Source organism: Lipotes vexillifer, unplaced genomic scaffold (genome assembly GCF_000442215.2).
Source record: "Lipotes vexillifer unplaced genomic scaffold, Lipotes_vexillifer_v1.1 scaffold29, whole genome shotgun sequence".
In the NCBI taxonomy this organism is placed as follows: domain Eukaryota; kingdom Metazoa; phylum Chordata; class Mammalia; order Artiodactyla; family Lipotidae; genus Lipotes; species Lipotes vexillifer.
Genome location: NW_006776904.1, coordinates 1,413,972 through 1,431,678, shown reverse-complemented (window position 1 = coordinate 1,431,678; position 17,707 = coordinate 1,413,972). Strand labels below are relative to the sequence as shown.

The following is a 17,707-nucleotide window of genomic DNA, read 5'->3' as shown; positions in this document are numbered from 1 at the left end:
TCCCTACATTGAAATGAGCACCTGAATTGGAATTGAGCATAGGCTGGGCTCCCTTAATACATCATATTAACCAATTAGACCTCCCAAAATACATTTTTAACCTGAATATGGTTACATATGCTACTGAATTTCAATTCTTAAGTTTTCTCATCTAATGTTTCAATAGGAATATCAACACCCAAAATGTTGCTGGGTATGTGTGTGTAGTAAGGTATGAGCAAACCTTCAATTAAGTCTCATACCCATTGCAGATGTAAGCTGAAAGTCTTATTTGTTAAACTGAACTTTTTGAAATGCTCTTTGATGTGGCTTCTTAAATTACCCAGCGGCATAACTATAGCTTTGCTGCATCACTCTTGATCCCTGGCAGCATGGAAAATCACCAGGCATGTAGAGCCAGCCAGGAAAATGGAACATTTTACATTTGCACTGACCATATGATTACATACAAGGATCTACTGTCAGAGTTAGACATTCGGCTTCAGTAAGGTGCGCGGGTCTAATCTTAGGGCATCTCCCATTAACAAAATAACTACTGTCTGAAAAAGAACTTAAAATTTATTCCTTCTACTTAGAACAATTTAAAAATCATCCATCAAATTGTTAAGCTGGTTTTCCACTAAAGAGGGGAGGATGGTGAAATCACCCCCTGCTTTCCTTTCAGCTTTTTTGCTTGTACCATTTGGTAACTCTTTAAAGTTCTAAAAGTGTTAAAAGTGAAAAACATTACTTTCATACGATATCTTCACAAAAAACTGCTAGAGCTTAGCCAAAATATGTACTTATTTAAAAAACAGAGAAGTAACTCATGGGTATTTTGGTTATTCACTAAAAACTACCAGGCCAACCACATTGTACCAGAAACCCACTAGGAAGGTCTCCAGGTAAGATGCATCTAGTGCTAAGCACTCATCCTTAGAGAACTTCCAAAACACTTTAGTTTCCCTTTCTCTTTAAGGACATGATGATAGTGGTGGCTGTGAGTGGTGTCCCAGTGGTTGTCTTGGGACGTGGTAGTTGAAGAAAATCCTCTGTGGAGATCTCATAGATGGCTTTGGAAGCCAAAGGGCATGCCCTTTACAGTTTTTACCAGTGATATGTTTCCGAATTCTGTATCAACTATCTAAATCATGGGATAATGTCCTTATCTTTACATACTTAGTATGGTTTTACATGTGAAAGTATCAGAATCAAAGTTGTATCAAGACAACGAAAATGTTTTTAGGAATTGTCCATGGTAAAATTGTGTTTCTTTCCCATTCTCCTGTTTTATTTTTTTTCATAGTACTTAAAACACTCTGAAAATACTTTATTTATAACTTTAGATATACAGGTTTCCCCCACTATCCCAAAATGGAGAGTTCCTATGACATCTTTCCTAAGTAGAAATGTTGTGAAGTGAAGAAGCAATTAGTTTAGGATACATCTTGCTAATGGATGCACAAAATAAATCCAGATAAAGAATAGATGCTCACACACACAGTTCAAAGCTGTGGTGGCTTGATCCTGAGATGCTCAGTGTAGTTTCCAGGGAAGGAGCTTGGTGGTGCCACTGTCACTGCTTGAGGTGCGCACTGCCTCTATAAAGGTTTGCACAAAAGAAATGCTGAACGCTATTTTCATTTTTCAACTTTTTTCATAAAAGCAAAAATTCTCTTGGGATTTCTTTCAGTTAGTGAAAACAGGTACTAATGTAGGTCTTTCATAAAACCAAGTGGCGTAAAGCAGACTTTCAAAAAGCAGGGGATACCTATATAGGTCTCCCCAACTAGAATGTTGTATCTTTGAAGGCTTGTTCTCTACTGTATGTCCAGCTCCTAAAACAGCGCATGATAGCCATTTAATAAACTATTGTTAAATGAATCAATTTTCAATAAAATACAGTGTTTGTGCAAATTGAAAATTATACATTTATAAAAGTATGATGTGTTGGAAAGGAGCAAAAATCCCCAAGGACAGAAATGTCTAAGTTGATATGAAATAATCTCTAAAAAGGTTGCACTTTTTATTATCAGAGTGCTCTAGAAAGAAGACATTACTTTATGGCAGAAACACACATCTCTAACATTCTGTATATGTTTCTTTTTTATTCTTCTAGAAATGAAACCAAGGTAGAATTTCTCCCAAAAAGCTACTGAAAAATGCAGTTTAGCTTCCTTTCAAAATAGATCTTCAAAATAGATCCCAGGGTGTTTTTTCCTTAATCTAGTCATTCTTTTTGTCAATGGAATATATAACGCTTATTTGATGAATCCCAGAGCTTTTCAAAGAAGGCCTGGCAATATGGAATTTGAGTGAAAGGTATCAAACTTCCTAAATTCATTTTAAGGGAAGAAAAGAAAGGAAAGAAAAGAAGAAAATGAAATTCTAATCTATGCTCTACTCTGCTTGGTTGCTTCAAATCTCTGGGCAGACTCCACTTATATTTTCTACAGGGATTTTTTGTTTGTTTGTTTGTTTATTTTGCGGTACGCGGGCCTCTCCCTGCTGTGGCCTCTCCCGTTGCGGAGCACAGGCTCCGGACGCACAAGCTCAGCGGCCATGGCTCAAGGGCCCAGCCGCTCCACAGCATGTGGGATCTTCCCGGACCAGGGCACGAACCCGTGTCCCCTGCATCGGCAGGTGGACTCTCAACCACTGCGCCACCAAGGAAGCCCTCTACAGGGATTTTTGACCAGTACGAGGGAGGCTCTGGAAAGGGATCCCAGGATCCCACTTAGTTTCTGCAGCCATCAGATCCTTCTAATTGTCAACCAGCCTCAACATATGTAAAGGTCTACAACATTTTGATAAAATAGTAGTAGTAATAATAATAATAATAGCTTTATTGGATCTGAGACTTAGATCAATGTGACCTATTATTTTCTTAAGTGCATGTTATTTTAGCCTTTATGCCATTTCTGGTTAACTTTCTGGTGGAGTAATGGTATCCCTGCGGTACAGGGGCACAGCTGATTTTGTTTGCAAGTCACAGCCAATGTGTGGTTTTAGCAAAGAGCTAAATATGGCACTTGATTGAATCAACAGTCTGTGGAGAACGTGGCATGTCACTCGTCTTCCTTTCAGTGACAGTTATAGCATTCTGGTGGACCCCTGTCAGGATGCTCTGGGTAGGAAAAGCAGTGGCAGGATGGCAAATCTCAACTTTACATATTCCAGGTGCAAAAAGGCAGGTCTCACAGTAGCATGCAGCTCCAGTGTAACATTTCATGTGGTTTATTTTTTTTGAGACTTCTGATTTGAAATCCAAAACAGTACAGAGTTGTGTGGTTGAACTAACATTGCCAACAACATGCAGTTGTTTGAATTTCCTGTTCTTTGAGAAAAGGAATTTGTCTTGTAACAGTTGTGTCTGCTTTGTTTCTATTTAAGTTTTCAAGGATTTGAAACAAGTAAAACAGTAATGATAAAGGCATGTGGTCAGAGCATTTAAGTATAAAAGGCAAAACCTCTTTTGAAGTAACTTCAGAGAAATATTGCTCTTCAGTGACATGAGCTATCACTTTTAAAAATGTCACTTCATGAGTATTTGAAGTTCTAATGAGACCCTATTGTCTCACTCTTTTCCATGAGTCCAACAATGAAAAAGGAAGGGATGAAAAAATAGTCATTCTTTTTGTACTACTGTAATTTTACAATATTGCAGTTTAAAAAACTGATGCTTTGCCAAACTTCCAGAAAGCCCTAAGTCACAAGGATTTAGTAGCTGAGATCTGCTTTGCAGAAATCAAGGACAGGTGCAAATGATGACCATCACCTGCTATGTGTAATCTCTAAGTATTCCGGGAACTTTCTTTTTTTTCTATGTGCTAGCCCAACAGTTACAACGGGGAAAGAGGACAGGGCAGCCCCAATTTTTATTTATGGCTTTCCTGAAGTAACCCAAGAAGAAATGGGCTTATCTTAAGAAGGGCATAAATCGGTCAGAAAGAGAAAAACTGAAACTCACTTCTCCAGGAAACTTTTACTTAAACACCAAGTAGGGGCTTCCCTGGTGGTGCAGTGGTTGAGAATCCGCCTGCCAATGCAGGGGCATGGGTTCAATCCCTGGCCCGGGAAGATCCCACATGCTGCAGAGCAACTAAGCCCGTGCACCACAACTACTGAGCCTGCGCTCTAGAGCCCGTGTGCCACAACTACTGGGCCCACGTGCCACAACTACAGAAGCCACTGCAATGAGAAGCCTGCGCACTGCAATGAAGAGTAGCCCCCACTCGCCGCAACTAGAGAAAGCCCAGGTGCAGCAACGAAGACCCAACGCAGCCAAAAATAAATAAATTTAAAAAAATAGAAATAGAAAAAAAATACATAAAAAATAAAAAGCCACCAATAGGCCTTATGTGTAACTTGACTAGACAGCTGCCCTCCAGGCTGCAGAAATTCTAGGAACACTCCTCCTTTCTTCCCATTTCTCACACTCTACAGCAGTGCCACACATGATAGCCAGCATCCCTGCTTGGTGGTCCGTTAGCAGGGAAGAGTCGGGGGAGAGACTCTCGCCTGAGTTTGACTCCTGGCTTCAGACCTACGAACTTGAGGGTGAGAAGTTATTAAACCTCTCAAAGCCTCGTATTCCTCATTTGTAAAAGGAGGATAAAAATGGTATCTACCTCATGTGTGGAGAGTACACTAGATAATCCCTTAGTATAGTTCCTGGCACATGGTGAGAGCTCTAAATCTAAGCTGCTCTCATTAAGATGTTTATTATTATTATTATTACACAGCTAGAGAAAGGAATTAAAAGGCGAATACCCCAAGAGGATAACACATTGATGTCACTGTTAAAGGAAGGATCCTGGATGCTTGAATTATGAGAAAATCAGAAAAGGGGGGGAAAGTCTAAAGTAGGGGTGGGGCAAGAGGGGACAGACCTTTATGTGCCTTCTCGTGCCTCAGTGTTTTGCTTAACCACCATCCTTTTTCACTTTTTAACTTTTACAATAATGTCCTTTCTTGTGTTTGACTCATCCTACCCCATCTAATCTGGGACAATGTCTGAAACGTATTAGGCCTCCAGAAATGTTTGTTGCATGATTGATTTTAACTTTTTAAAGTCAAAAACCTGGTTTCTACTTCTGTTTAGTAGAAAAGCTAGTATTGCCTACTATATTGTATAAGTGGTGACCAAATGCTTTTTAGAATGTTAGTTAAAGCAGATAGCTAAGTTTAAGATGAAATGTCCTCATCTTTAAGAATATTATGGATACGCAGCCACATATAAGAAAGACTTGTCTAATTCTTGAGCAGTCTTTTTTGTTTAATTGAGTGGTGCTTGGTTTACTCCCGCACCCAGCCCCACTGGATGGGTAGTGAAGTCATTGTAAGACTCTTACAAGAATACAATTCGAACTTCATCCCCTTGAAAATTATTGAGAAAGGTTTGTAATTTTATTTTCTTTGCCTAAAATTCCATCTAGGAAAGTTATCTCAAATATAAATGTCATCTAGTACTATCATTTGATCATGTAGTCCCTACCTTAGATTCCCTGCCCGCCCATAGTCGTCATCCTGACTTTAGTGAAGTGCTGCACTGTGTTTCTTTTCCCTGTGGCTAGGTTTTATTTGCAACTGCATGTGTTTTTATATGATTGCTTACTCTGTGCGGATATAAATTGCTTTTTGGAATACTCAGTGAAAGTAGATCTTTTAAAAAAAACTCACACAGATTTGTAGTTCCATAAACTTGGTGACTACATCAACATATCTGTTTGTTCTTATTTTGATATTGAAAATATAATAGATGGTGTGATAAGGCCACCTTCATTAATTCCTTTTATAAGTACTGTAATAGAATAGTTAATTTGTCCATACGTAGCCTCCAATCATCTCCTCAATTCCTGGTAAAAGCCACAACCCCATCTTTCATTTTTATTACCTACCAGTTAATTGCACTAATAGGTTTTGTTTTTCATTTCTACATGACTTTCATTAGCAAAAGTGGAAAGTGTTAACTCTTGCTGCTTTTTAGTTAGTAAGCATTTCAGGCTTTTTAATCAGAGATGAGCAAAGAAAATGGATTTTTAAAAATTTTGTGTGAATGTGCTTGCTAGCCTCAAAATTCCAGATGACTACTTCTGACTTTTACTTTTTTAGAAAAGAAGAGGCTTATTTGGGACCAATAAATTCTGCCAGGTAAGGAATATTGGTAGCTAGAGCTATGTGGTAGGGTTTTTTTTCCTTAAAGAAAAGCTTTTTTTAGCATTGTTTACCAGTGAAACAATCTTCTCAACCCACAGACAGCTTTCTTGTGCAGTGTGAACTAGTATGACCTAATCTGAGTATTTAACAAGGCAATCGTTCATTTAAAAGTGATATAAATGTTTTAATAAAGATGTTTAAAAACACTTCAAACATCTTTATTAAAATCTTTAAAACTTCAAGAGTTTGTTGTATAATTGTAGTACCTCCAATAATTTTGCTGAGTACTCTACATATGAAATCATTATGGTATAGATATATAGTTTTGACTATACTAAATTGAATCACATGTATTTATCACATTTTAGGGTTTATGAGAATGTTTTTATTCATCTTGATTGTTTTATTCATCCTGAAAATTGGTGATTGGATAAAAGACTTGCCATTGATTTAGTTATACATATCTCATTATGATTAGAGAAAACTGATTTTGCATTAGTGGAGGAAAAAATTTAAGTTAATATAAATTAACATCATATTTATTATTTTTATCTAATTTTTAGAGTATTGTAGGAATGCTACAAGAAAAAAATTCAGGATTTTACTACTTTATACTTTTAAAAAAGAGAAAGATCTGAAAGCCTTTTCTATGTTATTGCTAATTATGGACCCCACTGAAATGACCCAGGTATTTGTAGTTACTGCATCAGATGGCATATACTCAAAACATCAGCTGGGCAGTGTCTGTTTCAAGATATCAGATGAATTGGCCAATGGAACATTCTTTCTTATACCATTTAAAGTCTTCTTTCAACTAAATCATGTCCTCCCAAGTGACATTTGAATAAGAAGTATAATTATATAATTCTATGATAAACAGAGAAAGATAAACAAGATTTAGAAAAAAGTAGACCTTTTCTTGAAACACCTATAACAATATAGAGAATCAAGTGGAAAATAGAAAAATTTGTTCCAAGTGAGAAACATGGAAGATAAAATTTTCATATGATTAGTGGTAAGTCATTCAAAGGATGTAAAGGCAGCAGGAGTTAATGACAGGTGACAAAGGAAGGGGGTAAAAGGACTGTGTTTTATGAGGACAAGTAGAATTATATGTGTAAAGTAGAGAAGTCGATTCTAGTTAAGAGTTTCTTGAAGGAACCTCCTTAGTTTGCTTTTTATGGAGCAGATGGCTGGGAACTTGCCTGCCTTAGTATTGGGGGTGTTCAGCCACAACTCACCTTTCAGGAAGAGAATGCTCAGCCTTGGGGACCATAAACAGTATTTTCAGGCTGGTAGGGTACAAATGTGAGATTTGAGTAAACAAATTTGTATCAGGGGTTACTTGAAAAATTATGTAGGAAACTAACAATTTCAAAAATGTAAAGAGAATGTTTATATCCAAGGGTTGTGTTGGAGCTCTCAACAGATATCTTTGTTTACTAAAAATTTGGAGCTAAATTTTTGTAGATGTATTTTTGTCTATATTTCCATATTGCAGTATGGGAATAACTAGAATAGTGCATTTATTTTAGATGATGGAAGTTTTAATTTTTAATGGTAACTTTCAATATACTTTTGAAATGAATAATAGGAAAGGATATACATTAAAACTATGTTTTCATGCATATTGCTGCTGTTTTTTAAAAGTCTATTTTAATTTGCTTTAAAGAAAAAATGGTAAGTGAATAATAACATATACAATAGTATACAGATATGGCAAAAATAATAAAAGTGGCATGCAGAAAATATGATTAGGAAATATTCATATACTTTTATCTTATATAGCTCACACATCACTAGATGTGTTTTTTTAGAGTCTGAGAACAGAAAATATCTCAATAAAATGCTCTTATTTTTTTAACTTTGCAAAACAGTGTAGTTTTTCCATCCTGCCAATATAGTTCAGCTATTTTATTTTTAAGCCTGTCCAAACTGATTTGCCATTTCTAGTAGATCAGAAAGTACAGGTTCATGTTTTGCAAATGGATGAGACTTTAAGTGTATGCACTTGTTAGTAAGAAAGTGAACTAAGGTTTTATTTTCTGATCTTTTGAGATTTTCTTTGCCCATAGAGGGTTTTTTTTTAAATTCTCATTTAATACCATCAATTACAACCTTGAGCAAAACAAATCCCCAGATTTTCTAGTAATAATATTTTACATTTAGTGGTTAAATTTAAAATTTTTTTTTCTTAGAGTATAGTTGCTTTACAATGTTGGGTTAGTTTCTGCTGTATAGCAAAGTGAATCAGCTATATGTATACATATATCCCCTCTTTTTTGGATTTCCTTCCTGTGTAAGTCACCACAGAACACTGAATAGAGTTCCCTGTGCTATACAGTAGGTTCTCATTAGTTATGTATTTTATACATAGTAGTGTATATATGTCAATCCCAAAGTGGTTAAACATAATACTCTTAAGAGTTTTTTCTTTTTCACTTCTTAAGTTATCATACATAAAATTGACTTTTTGGGAATGTGCATAGTTCTGTGAATTTCAACACATGTGTAGGTTTGTGTAACCACCACGACAGTCAAGATATAAACTAGTTCTATCACTCCAGAAAACTCCCCTCTTTGACTTCTTTAAGCATTCCAAACCACGTAACTTTTCTTTATAGTGGGAATACACTGTCCTGTCATCTCACTTAAACTTGTAGCAAAAAAAAAAAAGGCTACTTTACTGTTCAGTAATTCTGTAATCCACCCTCCTTTCTAATGTATTTAAGTTCTTCTAACTGCTGATTTTGCACTTTGTTGATTCATAAGCCTCATCAGGGATAGTATTCATTTCCCCTCTCTACCAAATATCATCAACTAATCCAGTCCTAAATTCTAACCTCTGGAGATTTCCTAGACAATGGTGTCAATGGATCTGTCCTTGTTCATGTTATATCTGTTTATAAGTTATGCTTTGTTCGTCATTGTTTTTTGAACTGCCAGTTGTCTGACATTAATGCTGGAGATTATTATCTGGAGTACACAAGAGAATCACTTCTGTGTCTCTCTTTTTATAGGCTCTGCAGATAGTGTTCTTTCATTTTCCAAATACTTTCATGGCTTTGTGGCATACTTTTTCTATGGTATCACTGTATATTTCTCTGACTATTTATGGTAAATGCAAACCAAAGAGAGAAAGTCACAGGTTATAAGTCAAAACTTTACTTGATCAATATTTAAGCAAGGGTTGCATATTAACCAAAGGCATTTGAGTGACATGCATTTCCAGTAGAATGAATATCTAGAGTACATGAACAATAATAAATTATTTTAAAATAAAGGTCAACATTTTCTGTGCTGTGATAAAGCCTGTCATTTATGACTTTGCCACAAATAAAAAACTAAGAAACTTAAATACATCTGTAACAGTCGTCATTGAAATCATTTCAGAGCATCTTAAGTATTACTACCTCACATTAGGAAAACATTAACAAGTTAATTTTAACCCTGATCTTTAGATCTTAAGTTTTCTTGTTCTATGATTCTTTTAAGGTTTTTCAAGGTTTCTTATATAGATATAAGATTTTTTGAAATGTTGTGATTCTCCTGTGATTTTTTTGTGTTACAATTTCAAACCAATTTTTTTGTTTCTATTCTTAATTCCTGGAAATAAGTACATTACTATCGAATGAGAGTCTTTATTATCCTTGTTTGGGAACTAAAAGTTAAAACGTTAAGGAATAATACAGTTACTTTTACTTGCGCACACTATTATCTATCCTTTGAAGTTATAAATTGACTATTTTATCATTTGCTCTTTAGATGGATCCTGTGCAAAAAGCAGTCATTAACCACACATTTGGAGTGTCCATTCCCCCAAAGAAGAAACAAGTTATTTCTTGTAATGTCTGTCAGCTTCGCTTTAACTCGGATGTGAGTATCACCTTTTCATTGCGCTCTGTAGTCTGTCAAGCTCTAAGTCTGATTGTTCTGAATACGTACATCTCTTCATATTTACATACTCTCTAGCAGCCCCTCCAATTGATGGCCCACTTATTTCAGTGTGCTAGATTTTCAAGGGATTTGGATTCAACATTAGAAACTTGAACAACAGAGTGGCTAATGTCAAAAATCAAGGATTTCTCTATGTAATCAGTCTCACCTATACCATTTTACAGTTAATCCCACCAGTTCTATTTACTTTTCAAAAATACTTGAATAGCAGAAAATATTTTTAAAAGTTTAAAATGCAATGAAAATATGAAAAAATGCAATGAATGTTGAAGAAAACCATTGTTATTACTCTTGATAACAAGTGTCACGTTATATGTGTGTGTGCCAAATCATATTAAATACCTGAGAGGATAATTTATTATACAATTTATATTTTCCCAGACTATGGAAATACAGGGAAAGCTTTGTAAATTATTTTATCTGGCAAGCGTAACCATCCTGTTAAGAAAAATGATAACAAGAAAAGGGTACAAATCAATATTTTACGAAAGTCGATTTTAAAATGTAGAATAAAATAACACAAAATCAAAATAAATAATATTAGAATATTTATAATACCCAATGACCAAGTAAAGCCAATGAGCAATGCAATCTGAATCTGGTGGCTGCATATTGTATGTGATATTTCCCAAGTTACTTCACAGTAGAAGTCATTTTGCCAAGAGTATATTATACGATTCATGAGTTTGGGAAATACTAAAATAATAAATATCTTTGTTTGAATATCCATTAAATGATATTTTGATAATTCTACACAGGAAACATAATGAAAATTATAGTCATTGGAAAAGAGGAGATATGCTTTTCATGATTTACAAAAGTATATTTAATGCAATTTCGTCCAAAAATCCAATGACTTTTTTTGGCACCTGATAAAATCTTTCTCAAATTCCTTATTCAAGAATTAAAATGTTCCTAAATAAATTGAGAAATATGTAGTACCAATTCATTCAAAGTCTCATTATTGTTAAGATGTCATTTCTCCCCAGATTGATCTATAGACCCAGCACAACCCAGATAAAAATCCTAGAAGGCTTTTTTGTAGAAAATGCCAAGCTATTTCTTAAACATACATAGAAAAGAAAAGCCCTATAATAGCCAAAATGTTTTTTAGGAAAGAACAAAATTTGAGAACTTATGCTTCTTGATTTTAATACTTACTATAAAACCTATAGTAATCAAGACTGCAATACTGGTGAAAGAACAGTAGACATATTAATCAATAGAATAGAATAGACCTGCACCTATACGGTCAGTTGATCTTCAATAAACTTGCAAAGACAGTTCAATGGAGAAAGGCTAATCTTTGCAACAGATAGTGCAATTGGATATCCACTTGTAAATTTAAAAAAAGAACCTTGACTGGTACTTCACACAATGCAAAAAATTTTAAATTGAGATGGAACATAGGTCTATATATAAAACTTAAAACTATAAAACTTCTAGAAGAAAACATAGGAGAAAATTTATGTGACCTTGAGTTAGGCAAAGGTTTCTTAAGAAATGAAAATATGAATTATAAAAATGCTTATATATTAGACTTGATCAAAATTAAAAACTACTCTTCAAGTGACACAATCACACTGTTAAGAAATTGAAAAGAAAAGCTACAGACTGGGAGAAAATATTTGTAAAACACATGCCTTGTATGCAGAATATTTAAATAACTTACAATTCAATAATAAATAATAAATGGGCAAAAGATTTGAATAAGCACTTTACCAGAGAAGAAATATGAATGACAGATAAATATGTAAAACAATGCTCAACATCATTAGCCATTGAGGAAATGCAAACCACAATCAGACACTACTATACCTATTAAAGTGATGAAAATTAAATAAATTGATATTACCAAGTGGCAAGGATGAGGAGCAACTGGAATTCTCATTCATTGTTGTTGGAAATACAAAATGGTGCAGGTCCCTTAGAAAACAGTTTGGTAGCTATTTATAAGAAATTTTATAATGTTGTAGATACGTTTCCCATGCAACCCAGCAATCCCACTTCTAGGTATTTATCCAAGAGAAATGAAAACATATGTTCATACACATGTGTCTTTTATAGTAGCTTTATTCATAATTGCCCCAAACTGAAATTGATCCTAATGTCTATCAACTTATGAATGGATAAACAAACTGTGGTATAGCCATACAATGGAATACTACTCAGCAATAAAAGAAATGATGTACCAATACATCCCACAACATGGATGAATCTCAAAGGCAGTATGAAATGAAATAAGTTGGACACAAAGACTATACACTGTATGGTTACACTTATAAAACTTTTGCCAAACACAATACTATGGGGACAGAAATCAGACCCGTAATTAGCAGGGTCTGAGGGTGGGGTTGGGGCATTGATCACCAAGGGGCATGAGGGAACTTTTTTGGGTGATGTAAATATATGAAATCTTCATTGTTGTGGTAGTTACACAACTGTTTTTGTTTTTCAAAACTCATAGAACTCAATACCTAAAAAGGAATTTTACTGTATGTAAAGTATACCTCAGTAAACCTGACTAGAAAAAAATGCAATGTGATAGGAATCGTGAAATATTTTGTAAATTGAAGACTAATTAATCATAGAGACATACCTACTAGATATATTAAACTATAATATTACTACTAGGTTTAAGGTATAATAATTAAAGGAATATTTTAAGGAAAGACAGAATAATAAATACTGAAATAGATCCAAGTATATTTAACAATTTTGCCCACTTATTATCCAAATTTATACAGTCACATAGGGAAATTAACGTCTCTGTAACTTTACAAATATAAAATGAAAATGCTCACTGCTTAACTGGTCACTTACAAAATGAATACCCACCAGAAGACATGCTCCATATTTGGTTCTAGCATTCCCACTGCAGCAATACCTGATGCTGAAAACATCTCATAATGCAATGCAAAGAGATCGCAAAGTAAAATGGCAAAAATCTTGCGAGAGATGCAGACTTTCATGAAGTCTATGAATGTCACGTTAGAGAACAGCTTAATACAAAGCCACTGACAAATGAGGATCTGCCTGTTAAGAGTTAAAGAAGAGAAAAGTAACGAGGTTTATGACAGGCTCTGCAAAGCAAAATGTTTTGACCATCAAGTGAATAATAAGGACTTTGAGCCAATTATGAATCCCTTGAATTAAAAAAAACATATATTGGGGCTTCCCTGGTGGCGCAGCGGTCGAGAGTCTGCCTGCCGATTCAGGGGACACGGGTTTGTGCCCCGGTCTGGGAGGATCCCACATGCCGCGGAGCGGCTGGGCCCGTGAGCCATGGCCGCTGAGCCTGTGCTCCGCAACGGGAGAGGCCACAGCAGTGAGAGGCCTGCGTACCGAAAAAAAAATTAAAAAACATATATTTACGTGGTCCAAAAAGCAAATTAATTTTAAAAGGTACATTGAAAAATCTTGTTCCATCCTATTGCCCATCCTCCCACCCTCCATGCCTTTCCCTGTCTATCTTGTAACCACTTTAATATTTCTTGCCTATCTTTCCTGGGTTTGTTTATGCAGATTGAGATTGAATATGTACTCAGTCTCCTCCCTTTTCTACATACAAGGTAGCATACTATTCACACTTTTTTTTGCCCTGCACTGTTTTTACATAACAATATATCCTAGAGAATTTTCCCTATCAGAACATAGCAAGCTCCCTCACTGTTTTTTATAGATGTGGTAAGCAAAGATGTTCACATCCTAATCTCTGGACTCTTTTACTATATTACCTTGTATGGCAAAGGGGAATTAAGGTAGTAAATGGAATTAAGGGCACTAATCAGCTGACCTTAAAATAGATTATCTGGGATTTTCCTACAGGCCCAAAGGCCCTTAAAAATAGAAGAGGGAGGCAAAAGAGGAAGTTAGAGTGATATGACATAAGAACAACTAGACTGGTCATTGTTGGTTTGAAGGTGTAAGAAGGGGCCACATGGCAAGGAATGTGGAAAGCTTCTAGAAGTTGAAAAGTCAAGGAAATTGATTTTCCCCTAGAGCCTCCAAAATAGGATGCAGTCCTGCTGACACCTTGGTTTCAGCCCAATGAAACCCATGTTGGACTCCCGAATTCCAGAACTGTAAGATAATAAATGTGTGTTGTTTTAAGCCACTGAGTTTATGGTAATTTGCTAGTACAGCAATAGAAAACTAATACAGTAGTCTATGTGTATATGTTCCATAGTTTACTTAACTAGTCCCTTATTGGTGGGCACTTAGGTTGTTTCTTACCTTTGGAGTGAACACAGATTCTCATAGCCAATAAATACAGATTAGGACATAAATTTGAGCCTCTTGACTCTAAATCCACAGCTCTCCAATGATACTATGTTGCCTTACAACTTTACTCATTTTCTTAGCATTTATTGTGCTCCTATTTTATGCCAAGCCCTATACATACTAGACTCCAGAGTCTAGCAGCAACTTTTACTAGTAAACAGTGTGAATGAAAGCGTGCAAGGATTAACCTTATTAGATCCTCTCAGAACGTATTCCAGGTCTTCTGCTCTGTATTTCATTACTCCATACATAGAAAAGCTGCACAGTGTAAAACACTGGATTAGAGTCCTTGAATGTGATTTAAATCCTAATTTTGAACTTTGTTAAACCACTTCACTACGGTGGGCCTCAGTTTCCTCTTCTGTAATGTAACCTAAAATGGACTACATGATCTTTGGGAGGACCATTCCAGCTCTATGACTGAAAATCATTTCCATGGTATTTCTTTAGAAGGACAGGATATAAACACTTCCATCTTACAGGTGGAATAGGTAAGACTCAGAAAGAATGACTACGAGTTTTATTTTTTATTTTTGTCAGTCTTCGGGGGAGAGGTGTGCCAGTCTTCTTTCTACACCCCAGAATTGCTCTAGGAGCAGATTCACCTTTGAATTGAGCTTTATTCGATGTCACTAATTTTCTTTGTATTTACTAACAGGGGCATGGACAGATGTACACACATGAGCACATGACCACTGGCTTCCTTGTCACCACTCAAAAGCTCTGTTGATAATGGAGAAAGAAATTAAATTTCTGAGTCATGCTTAGACTCTGGGCAGTAAAGCCACGAAGTCTGGATGGCAAATCCACAAGTGTGACATGTACATGTTCTCAGTGTTTAGTAATGGTGCTGTAATCTGCATAACTGAGCTCTGAAACTGAGCATTCTTTATTTGGGGGAGAGTTTATTATTTTATAATTACCCTATTTTACGTTTTAATGTAAGAATTAAGAAGATGCTCATCCTTATTTTCTTTAATAACATTTCTAAATCAGCCTGAGACTGAATTGGCTTCACTCTTCAGTGTAGAAAATATGTTTATTGAAAAATCTGGGAGGCAGATTTGCTCAGTAAACAGACTACATTCTGACATTCTCCATTACCCATATAAACTGTACCAGGGCAGACTTCATGCATTAAAATTCAATGTGACCTAGTTTAAGTGTCCAGTAGCCCCCTTTGTCCAGCTTTTATCATCTCAGTAGAACTCCACTGTGGGAAAGCAAAAGGCTGCAGCTTTATTTACATGATACAGCGTTATGCAAATGAGCAAGCATTAATCACAAACATTTCCCAAGTGAATCTTTGCAAATTGACGCCATTAACTTTGCCAGGGGCCAAGCATTGCAGTCCAGGAATAATGTGTCTTTCCAACTGAGTCCCAGACATTTGCACAAATGTGTTCAGCACCCGTGTTCCTAGTTTCTTCTCGGCAACATTTTTCTTTCTAACATGGTTTAAGCTGAGCACTGAATGAAATTATCCTGGGCCTGAATGCTCCCTTCTTTTCCAGTGAATGAGTGCACTGCAACTCTAGTATGGCTATAAATTGTTAAGCTTAAATCCGAATCTTTCCCTTTAGCTGGGAAATAATATGTTTCTAGAGTTAAGCCTTGCCAGAGAAATAGGTCTTCTATACTGTTTCACAGTTAGTTTTAAAGAAGACTCTCAAAATTATTGGACTTTCGGTTTTCATACGAAAAGACTAGAAGCTAGAACTTTTAACGCAAGCTTTTAAAATATTTTTGAGGCTGACGTTTCTCTGTTTGGCTAGGCTGAAAGTTGGCAGATCCCAAATAATTTCTAATTTTTGTATTAATCTCAATTTCTTAGAGAATAGTGGCGGAAGGATAAAGGAAACTGATCCTTAAACAGATTTTTACACAAAATCAGGGTAACTTAGTACTCTTAAATGTTTAAAAATAGACATGATCTTCTTTTATTGTTGCTATCTCAGAACAGAGTTAATCATAAATACCTTTAACATATGACTGGATCCTTTATGCGTCATGGGCAAATCGAAATGAGAGCATAATGATCTTTTTAATGAAGTTTTATATACTCTAATTCAGGAACTGACCCCGAAATTTTGATACTCAGCATTAATAACACAATTGATTCAGCCTGAGATGCAGGGTCCCTAATCGCTGACCCCTAATTTGGAGCTAACTCATTTGATTTTTTGAATTTACACTATTACTTTTTGAATAGCATTATAAATTAAAATCATTTATAGTTCAATTTTTTTTTTTTAATTTTACTTTGTGGTTCCTCTAAGTTTTAAATTTTGTTGTGTTGTTTTTGTGTTTCTTTTGGGTTTTGGTCATCCAGTATCTCTATCTCTCATTTTAGACCACTGTTCTTTTCGCTGTGTTCTATTGCCTCATGTCTCAAGACATAAGGAGATGACTTCATGCCATTTCATTGATTTATGAAAGACTTATTAAGTACAAATGGACAGGAAATTAAGGATTTGCTTAGAAGTTAAAATGACAGGGCGACCAGTTATTCGTGTGAACATTTCTGTAGGTGACCTGACTCTCCTATTCTTTCCTGTAAATCTCTCTGAGATTTCAGAAAGTGCAGTCCCGCAACAATCACCCTCAATTCCCATATGACTGCAATTAGTGTGTAACTGATACATCCGCAATGCTACTTCCCTCTGCATTTGGCATCTTAGCAGTTTTCATTTGGAGAAGGTTATTTCATATGCTCTCCTGAACCTTTCTGCCCATATCTCTCTTTGTGTAGTTTTAATCTTATGCCCACTTCCTGATTTCCTTAGCAGTTTACATAATACAATACAAATTCTCTGTCTTGCATAAACAAACTGTCTCCACCCGCTGTCTGCCACTCAAGAGGCGTTAGTGTTGTTTCTGCTTGAGCCCTGGCATTCTCTGTCATCCAGCAGGGATCTCAGCAGTCATGAGGTTAGGGAGAAAGCCACAAGTTTGGGTCCCACATAAATGCCCTTTCCATGGGCTCTGGGCTGACCCTCCGTCTCCTTTGGCCCCCAGGCCTAACTCCACCTCTCCGCCAGCTGCCATGAGGCAGCAAGTCCCTACAGCAGCTGCGGTTCCTTCCCTGGGAGGTCAAAGCGGCGGGGAAATAGGAACCCCTTAGGCGCCTTGTTGGAAGATCTGTCTTGCAGCAAAAGCGGAAGAGGCACTCAGCTGCAAGGGCACCTGCTTGCGTTTTCTGAAGGATCGAGCTTTTTGTTTTTCACCCCATCACAGTCTTCTAGGGGACTCTGCATTTTGCTATTGGCTGCCTAGCTCCGGTTTTAACTCTAGAAATTCTGTTCACCAGTTATCAGTGTTCTTCTTT

At 36.0% G+C, this 17,707-nt stretch overlaps 1 protein-coding gene across 1 annotated transcript in view; it reads left to right on the top strand.

The window, feature by feature from the left end:
- Positions 1-17,707, top strand: part of ZNF385B (zinc finger protein 385B) — a 311,754-nt gene that overhangs the window by 243,750 nt on the left and 50,297 nt on the right. Inside the window, exon 3 of the mRNA XM_007450729.1 lies at positions 9,904-10,014. Coding sequence (XP_007450791.1) covers positions 9,904-10,014 — 111 coding nt within the window. The remainder of the gene's footprint in view (positions 1-9,903; positions 10,015-17,707) is intronic.